The sequence below is a fragment of the Choloepus didactylus genome, chromosome 2, assembly GCF_015220235.1.
Source record: "Choloepus didactylus isolate mChoDid1 chromosome 2, mChoDid1.pri, whole genome shotgun sequence".
NCBI classification, from domain to species: Eukaryota; Metazoa; Chordata; class Mammalia; order Pilosa; family Megalonychidae; genus Choloepus; species Choloepus didactylus.
This window is the reverse complement of record NC_051308.1, coordinates 55,937,000-55,949,347: the sequence shown is the minus strand read 5'-3', so window position 1 is coordinate 55,949,347 and position 12,348 is coordinate 55,937,000. Positions and strand designations below refer to the sequence as shown.

At 54.3% G+C, this 12,348-nt stretch overlaps 1 protein-coding gene across 1 annotated transcript in view; it reads right to left on the bottom strand.

Moving 5' to 3' along the window:
- Nucleotides 1-3,260: 3,260 nt before the first annotated feature.
- The window catches only part of LRRN2 (leucine rich repeat neuronal 2), a 65,783-nt gene continuing 56,695 nt past the window's right edge, over nt 3,261-12,348 (bottom strand). Inside the window, 2 exon segments of the mRNA XM_037824957.1 lie at nt 3,261-4,569; nt 4,571-5,786. Coding sequence (XP_037680885.1) covers nt 3,412-4,569; nt 4,571-5,551 — 2,139 coding nt within the window. The 5' untranslated portion in view covers nt 5,552-5,786 and the 3' untranslated portion in view covers nt 3,261-3,411.

The window sequence follows — 12,348 nt, the reverse complement described above, 5'->3', positions numbered from 1 at the left end:
AACTCAGCATGTTGAGTTGCCCACATACTCGGCTGATTCTGAAAACAGTGACTCCAAATGCCACCTTAGGCTGTGTTAATTGACATACAGGGTGTAAGAAGGCAGGGATGGTCCCACTATACAACCTCCTCATCAAACCACACCCAAGCCACAGGTCCAGCTCTGCACCAGGGAGAGGCCACTCACTCATTTCCTTACTTCCTAGCTATTCTGGGAAATTGCAACCTACAAAGTGGCTTTTCCTCCCTCTCCACAACTGGCTTTGTCCCTGCTGCATCATCTCTCCTCCCAGGAGGAAAGAGGCCATTTGCTTCCTTCTTCTCCCTCACCTCACCTAACTCCTCTGTCCAGGGCCCAGAGGTTTCATTGAGAGACAGGTTAACTCACTCTTACTGACTTTTCCCCCCAGGAGAGGGGAGTCATGGCAGCTGGGAGTTGGAAGAGCAGCTAAAAACCCAGGTGCCTGGAGCTTGGAAGCCAGAATTCCATTCTCCCATTTGGGCATCTTCTCCCTGTCCCCAGGGCTCAGAGCTTTCGTTCATTCTCAGGGTTCCTGTCTGTGACTGATGAGTCTAGGGGAAATGAGGAGAGCAAAGAGATCTGGGGAGGCAAATGGAGATGAGGGGTCCATCCTCCAACTTCAGGCACATTCATCAAGGGATCCAAGGCGCTAGCCCTCCAAGTCTGTAAGTGGTCACATTTGTTGTTGCTATTGAAGAGGCAGGGGCTCCTAGGGAGGTTCTCGAGTGGTCATAGAGGTGGTGATGGGAGAGGGTTACAGGGCTCCGCAGGCTCCTCCAGGAGTCAGGGTACTCATTTCAGGGAACAGCACCTTGATTCTCACAGCTATGTGGACCAGCCAAGAAAGGAGGCACTGCCTGGCATCCTAGAAGAAAGGAGCGACATTGATCTCTGGCTTCAGATCTCCATGGTTCTGGTTTTCCCAGGCCTGCCTCATCCCCACCAAGCTTTGGATCATGGAGGAGGGAGCCTCCTCTCCAGGATGGCGGATCGGCTAACCCCACAGGCCAGCTCCAGTCCAGTGTCAGGATCCCAAAGTCCACCGGGGAGGCACACCATGAGGTGTTGGGAGTGTCTGCAGTGGGCACCCGAAGGGGAAGGCGAGCACGTGTGCCACATATTTGCTGTTCCCATCTGCTTCCCTAAAGAACACACACCACATCCATGAGAAAGAGCACGTGTGAATGGAGACTGCTATCCTCAGAAATCAGGGCAGCAGGGGTCATTTTGAAATGGGTGCTGAGCAACCCACTAGAATGGTGGGAAGGATTAGAGGGACCATCCTCCAGCCTCTTCCCCAACTCTCTTCCAGAGCCATAACCTGTACCACTGTCTATAAAAATGCCGGGGCCTGGAGCAGAGGTGGAGAGAGTGAAAACCTATAGCTGCTGCAGGCCTACTTCCGGTGGTTCTCAAGGCGGTGGTTTTCAAGGCGTTGTCCCCAGACTCGCAGCATCAGCATAGACTGCAAACATGTTAGAAATGCAAATTCTCAGACCCCACCCAGATCTAGAAGACCAGAAACTCTGGGGAAGGATCAGACCAGCAATCTGTGTCTAACAAGCCCTCTAGGCGATTCTGAAGGGGGCTAAAGTTTGAGGAAGAAGGTGCCTCTTCCAGAGGTTTCTAAACTGGCTATTTGCTGCTAGTCTCCAGGACTCTGCTCTCTTTGTGCTCATCAAGAGAGGGATGTTACTCTCTGGCTTTTGGTGAGCATTCTGCTCTGCTCCCTGGTCTGGCTTCCACCTCTGACTACATTTGCAATCTTGGTGTTAGCTTAGGGACTGCTTCCAAAAAGTCTGCAAAACATATCCTGAAAAAAAAGGGCAGACTATCAGGTATTGCTTTTTTTTTCAGTCTCAGGACACCCACAGCTTTCCCCACCTATCAGAAAGAGCGAGCCATTGCCCAGTGGCCTCTTGCTCTGGCACTGCCTCCTTGGCTGGCCCACAGCAACCTCTTCCCCCGCTGGCTTTATTGGCCTTGCAACAGATGTTCTTGTTCACATTTGGTCCTAAGAAGTCAATCGGTTAAAAAAATATACAGCTAGAGCAAACTGGGCTCATTGCAAATTATACTGAAATGGAATGGAAAGATAAATGCAGCAATCTCTTTATCCCACAGCCCTCTCCTCTCCAAATTCTCCATCACCCTGCACACCCCCTCCTGCCCCAGTGAGCCAGAGTTCCTGCGGTCTTGATGATTTGCAATTCTCTGCATGACTCTGCCTCTTGGGTTTGTTTAATTAGAAATAGGCTGGGAAGTGCTTCCTATGCACTGGCATGTTGCATTTGCAATTTTAATTGCTTATCAGAGAAGTAGAAGGGGTGACAATGTTTGGTGATGGAAATTTCCACCTCTCTCCATTTTCCTCTGCCACCCTCTCCTTACCTCCTGCACTCCCTTCCTTGCTCTTGGCCATTGCCAGCCTCTCCACTCTTTGTCCCTCTTCCCCCAGCTCCCTGCTCACAGTTACAGGGACTCTCTGGGGGCTGGGAGCAGGCCTAGAGGCTCCTGGCAGGCCAGGATTGATAACTAAAAGGAAACACTGTTCCCCCTCTCAGCATTTCCCCCTCTCTTCTCCATCCTGTTATCACACCCCAGCCCTTCCCTCTGCCACCTCCTGGTTCTAAAGGGATTCCAGAGCACAGCAGAGAGCTCTCTAGCTAAAGTCAGCATTCAAAAGACTGTTTTCCTTTCATTTTGTTTTCTCCCCCTTATTATTGTTATCATTATTTATTTTTTACAAAACAGGAGAAAAGAGTGAACTGGGTTGGGGGAGGTGACACATTTCTCCACAAAGGTACAAAATTGCCTATAGAAAGTCAACCTCAGTGCACCGGACTGGGCCGGGCCACCAAGGTGAGGCATTCCGGGGCACCCCTCTCCCCAAATGTCTTTCATATCCAGCTGGGGTGACTTCCACTCTGCGAGCAGTCCCCCGAGATTGGAAGGAGGTGCCTCCTTCAGCCCTTGCCCAAGAGGGAAAAGAGCAAGCAACTGAGACTGTACAAAGAGAAGAGGTGGGGAGCGCGCAGTCTACAGGCCAAGGTCCTGGGGACACAGGCAGGGGACCCCCAAGCTGAGGCCCAGGAGCCTCTGGGCACCCAGATAAACGGGGAGTTGGGAGGCCCCAGCCGAGCCCTTCTTGTTCCGTGGAGGGGCTCCTCAGCAGGGCAGCAGAAGAGGGCCGCAGAAGGGAAGGGCAACTTTGGGGAGGCTGCAGGAGCATCTCCTGGGGCCACAAAGCCCTGTTCGTCTTGGTCCAGGTAGCAGGCCTCAAGCGCAGGGTCCGTGTCACTTTCCTGGCCGGGCACACAGCCGAGACTGCTGCCCTTTTGGTAAAAAGTAGTCCTACTTATTTCTCTGCTGCTCAGAACAGGCTGAGTTTCATGAGTTTTGAGACAGTGCTGGTGACAGTGCTTCCCCTTCTGAAGATCTCAATGGCTTCCTCCCAGGATTCCAGGGCAGGACAAAGGGTACAGACACTACCCGGACTGAGGGGGCTCTCCAGCCCCAGAAAACCCAGGCTGGAAGGAGAGGCCGTCCGCCTATCCTCTGCCTGGGCTGGCCCGTGCCCAGGTGGGCTGCCAGCCCGGCTGCCAGCAGGAGGGCAGTGAAAGCCAGGATGGCTATGAGGGCAGGCCGGTCCCCTAAGGCTCTGCGGCAAGGAGGGGCCTCTTTAGTCCTGGCCCAGACACAGGCCAACTGGGTGTGGGCATCAGTGAAGGCCACTTGCACACAGGCCCAGTACTCCGTGGCCTGAAGGAGGCGGGTGATATTGTAGCTGTGTGTGCCCCGGGGCAGGCGGGCCAGAGCAGTGGCCCCTTGGCCCCGGACGGAGGAGGCGCTGGACCAGGTGAGGTTGGTGGAGACTGTATTGGGTGGGGGGACCCAGGCCAGCAGGATGCGATAGGGATGGGTCTCCTGCACCCGGAGCTCCAGCCCCCATCCCTCGCCCCTGCCTGGCTGCGGGGGAGCCTGGCCAACGACGACACTAACCGTCTTGGTGTCAGCCCCCACCAGGTTCTGGGCCACACAGGTGTACAGCCCCGCCTCCTCCGCCGTCACCCTCCGCAGCTCCAGGGTCCCTTCTGGGTATACCCGGTACCTTCTGCCTGCACGGGGAGCCGTCAGTCGAACCCCCATTGGACTGACCCAGTAAATCTCAGGTTCTGGTTCCGCGAGCGCCCGGCAGTGCAGCACCACGCTCTCTCCACTGGCCACCTGGAGGCTGGGGGGGAAGCTGCGCGGGGAGATGAGGGGCAGGCAGTGGTCCGTCATCTCCCGGAAGGGCACCTCACGGACCGGACGGCGCTGGAGGTCTGGTGGCTCGGCGCACAGTGTGGACTGTGGCTCGATGAAGCGGACACGGGTGCCCGTGGCGTTGGCCCAGCGGATGACGCAGTCACAGCGGATGGGGTTGCCGTGGAGACCCACCTCCTGCAGGCTGGGGAGGGACTCCACCGTCTGCTGGTGCAAGGCACTGAGAGCATTGTTGTTGAGCATGAGGGTCTCCATCTGTGGCAGGTGGTGGAAGGCGCGGGGGGTGGATGAAGGACAGCCGGGGGTTGTTGGTGATGTCCAGCTTGGTCAGCTCGGGGAGGTTCGCCAGGGCGAACTTGTCGATGGAGACCAGCTCCTCCATGTTGTTCAGCCCCAGCTCCTTGAGGTGCAGCATGTTGGCAAAGTCCCCCGGCCCCACCCGCTGGAGTGGGTTCTTGTTCAGGTCTAGGAACTTGAGCCCGGGCACCTGCTCCAGCGCCCGCCGGGGCACCCGAGCCAGCAGGTTGTCATAGAAGGACAGGCTCTCCAGGCTCTGCAGCCCCTCGAGGGCGTAGTCGGAGATCTCCCGCAGGTTCATGCCCGCTAGCACAAGGCTGCGCAGGCTGGCCAAGGGCCGGAAGTTCATGTCCAGGATGGCATCCACCTTGTTGCCACCGATCATGAGGATCTCTAAGTTGGGTAGCATCTCGAACCAGCGGCTGTCGATGGCCCTCAGCAGGTTGGAGTTGAGGTGCAGCCGCAGGAGGTTGCTGAGGCCGGCGAAGGCCCTGGGGGCGATGCGGTAGAGCTGGTTGTGGTTGAGATAGAGCTCCTGCAGGCTGCCCAGCCCTGCGAAGCTGTGGTCCTCCAGCTGGGTCAGCTGGTTCTCTTCCAGGTGCAGGCTCAGCAGCTGGGGCAGGGCACGGAAATCACAGTCCCGGGCGTCCGAAAAGCTGTTCTGGGACAGGTCCAGCTCAGTCAGATTGGCCAGGTAGCTGAGCTCGCTCTGGTCCACACGGACGATGCTGTTGCTTTGTAGCAGTAGGGTCTGCGTGCCCGCGGGCAGGGCCGGGGGCACCGTTGTCAGGAATAGGTCATTACAGTCCACAGTGGTGGCCTCGCGGTAGGATGAGCGGGGTGTGTACCAGGGCCGGATCTGGCAGGCGCACTGAGTGGGGCAGGGCACATGCCAGGGTACCACAGGCACGGCGGCAGTGGCACTGGCCACCCAAGCTAGCAAGAGGGGGGCCACGAGGAGCCTCATGGTGGAGCTGCAGGGCAGGGGACCATCCACGGGAAGAGTCTGGAGTCCTGCTCTTAGTGTTTTGCAGGCTGAGGATCAGCAGCCCGGCCAGGGCCCAGGGCACCAGCCACCCAGGCCAGTCATTCTCTGTTGGGAAGGGTAGGCATCACTTCTTGCCCTCTGGGGAGCGGCTCCTCATCCTTGTCTGCTGGGGGCAGGCCTGCTCACTCATCACTGCGTCCCATCAGGGGCAGCCCTGGAAGAAGAGGAGGCAGAGTTAGGAGGTGGCCAAGAGGCAGAGTCTCCTTCCTCCTCCCATATCTCCCTGTTTGACTAAAGAGGCCAAAGGAACTGGAGAGGGGATAGGCAGGGCCAGAGCCCAGGCTCAAGGCTCTAGTCTCCATTTCTATGACCTGCTGGGGGAGAGAGTGAGTCTTCAGGTAACAGCAGGCGACTGAGCCTTTGAGGCTGCCTGGTTAACTCAGAGGAAGGTGTGTGTGTGTGTGTGTGTGTGTGTGTGTGTGTGTGTGTGTGTGTGTGTGTGTGTGTGTGTGTGTGTGTGTGTGTGTGTGTGATCTGGGTTGTTGTCATCTTCAGAGTCCTTCTGAGTCTAGAGATGTGGAGTGGATTCCTCAACCTTTGTCATCTCTCTCCCCCCTCCCTCCCCAGCTCACTGAATAAACTGAAAATAAAGTGATAGGTCTCACAGGCATCTGTCTCTGCAGGTGTAGGAGAGGGGTGTGTGTGGTGGTGGGGGTGTGGGGGGTAATGGAAACAAGCATAGCTTCTAACTTCCCGGATGGGCTCCCCAGCACTCTGGGGGTCGAAAGGCAATAGACCTTGACCCCAGATCCAGACAGCCTGGGGAAGTCGATGGCTCTGCTAGGATCTGCTGAGGCTCTCCTGGGCTGAGGGTTCAGCTGTGGATTTTGCCACCTTCCCCATCCTGGAGGCAGAGCTGCCTGGAGTTGGTGGTGGGGTTGGAAGCTTGAGTCCAAGCTCCTCAGCCCTGCAGGTAGGACCTTCTATGACCTGGCCCCGGGCACTTCTCCCAGCAACTTTTGTTGCCACCCCATTTACCCACCCAGTGTGCACAACCCTTTCAGGCAGAAGTTACCTTGACATGCCATCCTTTCTCATGTCTCTTCCTCATTTTCTCCCAGAGAACTCCCTCTTGTTCTTCAAGACTCAAATTCAGGGTCAGTTACCTCCTACAGAAAGCTTCTCCAAAACCTCCCCCACCCCTGGCTGGCTAAGGGGCCTGCTTCACACCTGTACAATACCCTATGCTTCCCTGTCACCGCCCTGACCACATCAACTGTTTCCCCAACTTGAGACCTGTCTTGCTCATCATTATATTAGTTCTTGGCTCCGGCAGGCACCCAGCGAGTTCTTGTTTTATGTGCCACTCTCTGTGGCCCTGGGCCCCTTCCCCCAAGAAGGCTGATAGCCACTGGAATCAAGAATCCAAGCCACAGCTGATTCCTCCTTCCTGAGTATAGGTAACCAATCCAGGTTCTCTCTCAGATCCCAGGGTCGGGCTGCATTGCCTTCGAGGCAAGTCCAGCCGTGGCCTTGAACCAGAGGTGGGCAAAAACGGGAGTCAGACTCTGTATTCTCCTTCCCGGGCCTGGTCTGACTCCTGAGTGGACGTCTGATTCCAGGTCGGTTTCCAGATACAGGGCATCAAGGGACACACACAAACACTTATTGAGCACCTACTATTTGCTAGGATTGCAGACTCGGAACGTCTTATCCCATTTAACACTCACAGCAGGCGTATGACATATGCGTACACAGACCCCCGTTTGCAGATGAAGAAACTGAGTTTCAGAAGGACTTAAATAACTTGACTCAAGTCACATAGCTGGTAAGCAGCAGGAGACAGGAATTGTGTCATTTACACAATGCTTCTCTGCCCTCAGGTCTGGCCTGAGGACCAGGGTGCACTGGCTGCTGCAGCAGCAGGCTGGGTGCCCATTCTTGTCCCATAGCATGAAGACTCCTCACCAGGGATCTGCGGGAAGCTCTGAGCTGTGTCTCCTACCTCCATTAGGCATGGTGCCTCTCAGAGGGGCCTTGGCCAGCAGGGCTCTCATCCCTCCTCACCCACTCCCGGCATGCTGGGGCTGGGGAGAGAGCAGCTGGAGGCGTGGCACTCTTTCCCGAGCAGGAGAGCACCATGCCTGTTTACATTTGACTACTTCCCACCTTCCTCGGCAGCTATTTCTGAAGGTGGGAAAACAACCGTGACTTAAAATGAACAGAGGTTTGGCGTGGGATGATGTGTGCACTGACACATAAAACTCAGGGCAAACAAACCCACGTGCACACACACGTGCACGCCTGCATACATGTGCAAAAGGGAGCCCAGGGAACCTGGCTGCCCAAGCCAGTGATTGGCAGTCACGGAGGTGAAAGGAGGGAAGGCTTGTCTCAAGGATCTCTTCTTGTTCTAGAATTCTGTGGTGCAGTATCTGGGTGGAGAGGGAGCAGGGAATAAGCTGAGTTCCCCAGAGGGCCCTGTCATGGAACTGGATCTAAAGCCAGGTGTCCTCACACACCAGAGGCTCCCGACTCCTGCCTAGGCCTGGGGAGAGAGGGCAGAACCCTCTAGCAAATAGATCAGGGCCCAGATCCTGGCTCTACCACTTGCTACAACAGCACCCTGGGAAAAGTTACTTAACTTCTCTGAGCATCAGTTTCCTTATATTTAAAACGAGGTTGCCATTTGGATTAAATGAGCCAAGTGTGTTGCACACAGAAAGAGCCCAATAAATGTTATAAGACTCTTTGGGGAAAATGGAAGTTGGAACTGAGGGCTCAGCAAGCCTCTGTTAAGCTTACCCCATTTGCCCAGGATTGCTCCATGGTGGAGTGGGGAATTATGAACTGAAATAGATAACATGGGCACACTGGGGTTGGGAAGGCAGGACCAAAAATGCAAAATAATTAAGAGAGCCAAGACAGTTCACGAGCAGATTGGGGTGAGCAACTAGTGTGGCCAGAGAGAAGGATAAGGGCTGGGGTAGATGGAGAGCATCTCCCTGGCCCTTGTACCCTACCTGAGCCCCCTGCTTCTCTCTTCTGCTCCAACACCTTTGTTCTAAGTGCTGAGTCAGAACTCAACTGCAGTGAAGGGATCAAGAAACAAATCAAAACAATTAAAACCTCCATAGACTTGCCTTCACCCCCTATCCCCACCCCAGGCGGCCCTCTCCTCCTGGCCTCCTCTGGCTGGGCTGGGGTGGGGCGGGAGGGTGAGGCAGGGTTCACTCCTCCTCACCTAGAATCCAAGGCTGGGGTTTAGCACCCAGAGAGAGGCAGGATTTGATGACTCATGTTCATGCTGTACCTCTGATCCCAGGGCTTGGCAAAGGCCCAGGCAAGTCCTCCTCCTTATTGCTAAGCACGCAGCCCCTTCTGGGATGGAGCTCAGAGCTGCCCACTCACCTGCCATCACCATTTAAGGTTGTCTTGCACATGGCCCACTCATGCAGGCTGATTAGCAATTTCTGTTGGGGAGCTACAGAGAAAGTATAATTGTTTCATCTGTAATCTCCTGGGGTGATCAGGAGTTCAGACTATCACATGTACTAGATCTTCCCCAACTAGATTGCACACTCCTTGTGGCAGGGGCCATGCCTTACATATTTTCTACATCCCTTATGGTGCCAAGTGTAGTACTGAGTATACAGAGGGTACTTGGAAGTGAGTACAAGTAATAAAATGTGGAGAGCAAATGGGCGTTATATTCAAACCTCCCATCAAACCACGTATAAAGGAAGTGGGGGTTGAATCATGTGCCCCACAAAAGGCATGCTCAGGTCCCAACCTCTGGTCCTGTGGGCATGAACCCATTTGTAAATAGGAGCTTTGAAGATGTTATTAGTGAAGGTGGGCCAAACAGAATGAGAGTGGGCCTTAATTTAATGTGGATTAAGTCTTTACATGCAAAGGAAATTGGATGTGGAAGGAGAAGCCCCTGGGGGCAGCCAGAAGCTGGAAGTCAACAGAACCCACAAGAGAAAGGAGACAACACCACCAGGGACATCTCCCTGTAACAGAAAAGCCAAGGAACCCAAAGATACTGACCCCAGGAAGAAGCAAGCCTTCTAGTCTCTGAAACCAAGAGCCAATAAATTCCTGTTGTTAAGCCAGCCCATAGCATGGCATTTGTTTTAGCAGCCAGCAAACTAAAACATGGGAGAAGGGGTTATTTATTCTCATTCTGCAGCAGAGGCAATGGAGGCCCTGAAAGGGTTAAGTGACTTGTCAGAGTTTGCACAGTTTCTAAGAGGCAAGGCCATGATTCAAACCCAGGTCTTTGTCACCACAGCCTGCCCCATTAGCCCAGCCAACACTTGCTGCCTGGTGGATGGATGCCTGCTTTACAGGAGCAGAATCCCTGCCTCAGTCTAAATCTCTCCAGAGCTCAACCTAGGACCTCAGCTCTCCTACTCCCACCCCGCCATCTGCTAGGCCCCACACACACTGTTCCTTGCCCCCTGGCTACGGTGTTCCCTCCTTGAAGGATAGTGAAGGTGGCTGGGCCTGGAATCACAGGTACACACAGAACCAGCGGGCAGCATGCAGACCTCAGCCTGCCTTCTGATTGAGGGCTGGGGGGCCGCTCTTTGTGCAGAGTCCTGGGGCCACAGCCAGGGAAGCAGGGCTGCCCACTCCAAGGGCAAGTTCTTCCCTTGGAAGTGGTGGCTCTGCAAGCCCAGCCAGACCTACCTCCTCCAGGCACCTTCTCTGAATTTAGCAGAAAGTGTGCAATTGATTCCCTATACTCTCTATTAAACTAAGACCCTTGGCGGAGCTCTAAATGAAGAGGGGTGGAGAAGCTGTAGTATGAAGTGTGGAGATGGCTGCTCCTTCAGGCAGTCAGTGGACGCAGCCATTCCCTCCCCCTCCCTCCCCCGCGGCCTCCACCCAGCCCCCGCGAGCCAAGGGTCCAGAGGGAGGAGCAGCGGGTGGTGATGGATTGCCTGGCCTTTGCTGCTTCTGTGCCAGGTCCCCCTGAGCTGCGGAGACAGATGGGCAGCATAATTGAGTGTTATGTTGATAAACTCCGGCCTCCTCTCCAGCAGATAAGCGCTGGGTAGGAGGGATGCCGAGGGAGGGGGTGGCCAGCGGGGGCAGCAGGGAAGATCAGCACCCTCCATCTGGACAGCGCCACCACCGCGGCCACCTGGCCTCCAACTCCTCCTGGGAGATGAGCGTGGCCCCTCACTCCCACCTCTCATTTAATCACAGACACCCAGAACCTCAGGGCAGGAGGAGACCTCCAAGCTTATCTAGTCTTCCAGAGTCTGAATTTCATAAATAACTTATGTAAAGGAGGAACGGTGGAGGGAGTGGAAAGAGCCTGTGCTTTGCCATCAGAGTTTGAGCCTGGATCTGCCACTAGCTGTGTGACCTTGGGCAAAGTACTTCACCTCCTGAATCTCAAATGCTTTAGCCAGAGATGGGGATAATAATATATTCCTCCCAGAAATACTGTGGGAAGTACGAGATGAAAGGCATGTGAAGTGCCCTCTCTAGTTCCTTCCATTTCCCCCTATTGCTACTGCCTCTCATTCCACCTCATCACCTCCTTTATTATTTTTTCTAAGAAACTTTGTGTTTCTATATTATTAAAGTATAACATATGTACAGGAGAGTGCATCAAGGGCAATAATCCCAAGTGTACAGCTCGATGAATCTCTACATATGTATGTACTAGTGCAGCTACCACCCAGATCAAGATGAAACTATTTCTGGCATCCCAGAAGGTTCTTATGCAACCCTTTTCAGTCAATATCCACTTCCCCCACAGTTAACCACTACCCTGACTTCCATCACCATCAATCAGTTTCTCCCAGCATTTAAACCCAGAGTCTCCTTTCCTTTTTTTTTTTTTTTTTTCTTTTCTTTCTCCATTACAATTTGGAACCAGGATCTTTGGAATTAATTGACTCTGGCATAGGGAACTCCAGAAGGTCAGACTTTAAATTCCCTTAATTCATCTTTCTACTTCAAAGTGGGCTCTAGCTCCTCACCCTTTAACAGTGATCTCCAAAAAAAGGGAGATGGAGCCCTTTCTTGTTCTAGCATCCCCAGATCCAGAAATTGCTCTCAGGTCACCCCTGGGGGCCTGGCTCTGGCTAGAATCTTTATGGCTTTCCCCCTTGAGTGTCTGGAGGCAGGAAGGTGGCTGAGATGACCTTGTGACCTCGTGGCCCCCATGTACCACCTGCAGCCCTGTAACTCTCATCCACCCTCTTCTGCAAAACCCTGCTGAGTCTTGGCCAGCCCCTGGGGTGGCACTGACCTATCTCTCCACTGCCACAGCCCTAGGACTTCTCATCTCAGAGTTTTGGGGTACTAGACAAGAGCATCCATCAGGGAGGTGGCTGGGAAGGAGGGGCCCAAACCCTTCTAACCACCTCCTGGACCTCTCCATCTGATGGTCTCAGAGGCTCCTCACATTCAACGTGTCCCAAACCCAACATCTTCTCCCACCACACCTGCTTTTGCTTCTTTATTCTCATCTCTGTCAGTCACCACCACTATCCACCCATTCTGCAAGGCTGGTGGCCTCAGTCACCTTGATTTGCCCCTCTCCTACATCACACACACCATAGTGCTCACATTTACTTTCTCTTTCATCTCTTGTCTTGACCATTACAATGGCCCCTGGGTCTTTCCTCCTTCACCCCTATGTGATCCTCTCACTGCCCCTCTTACTGCTTCTCATTCCCAGATGCTCCATGCTCTGGCTAAACTAGACTTGCTACTTCCAAACAGGCCCTTCCATGCCTTGGGCCATT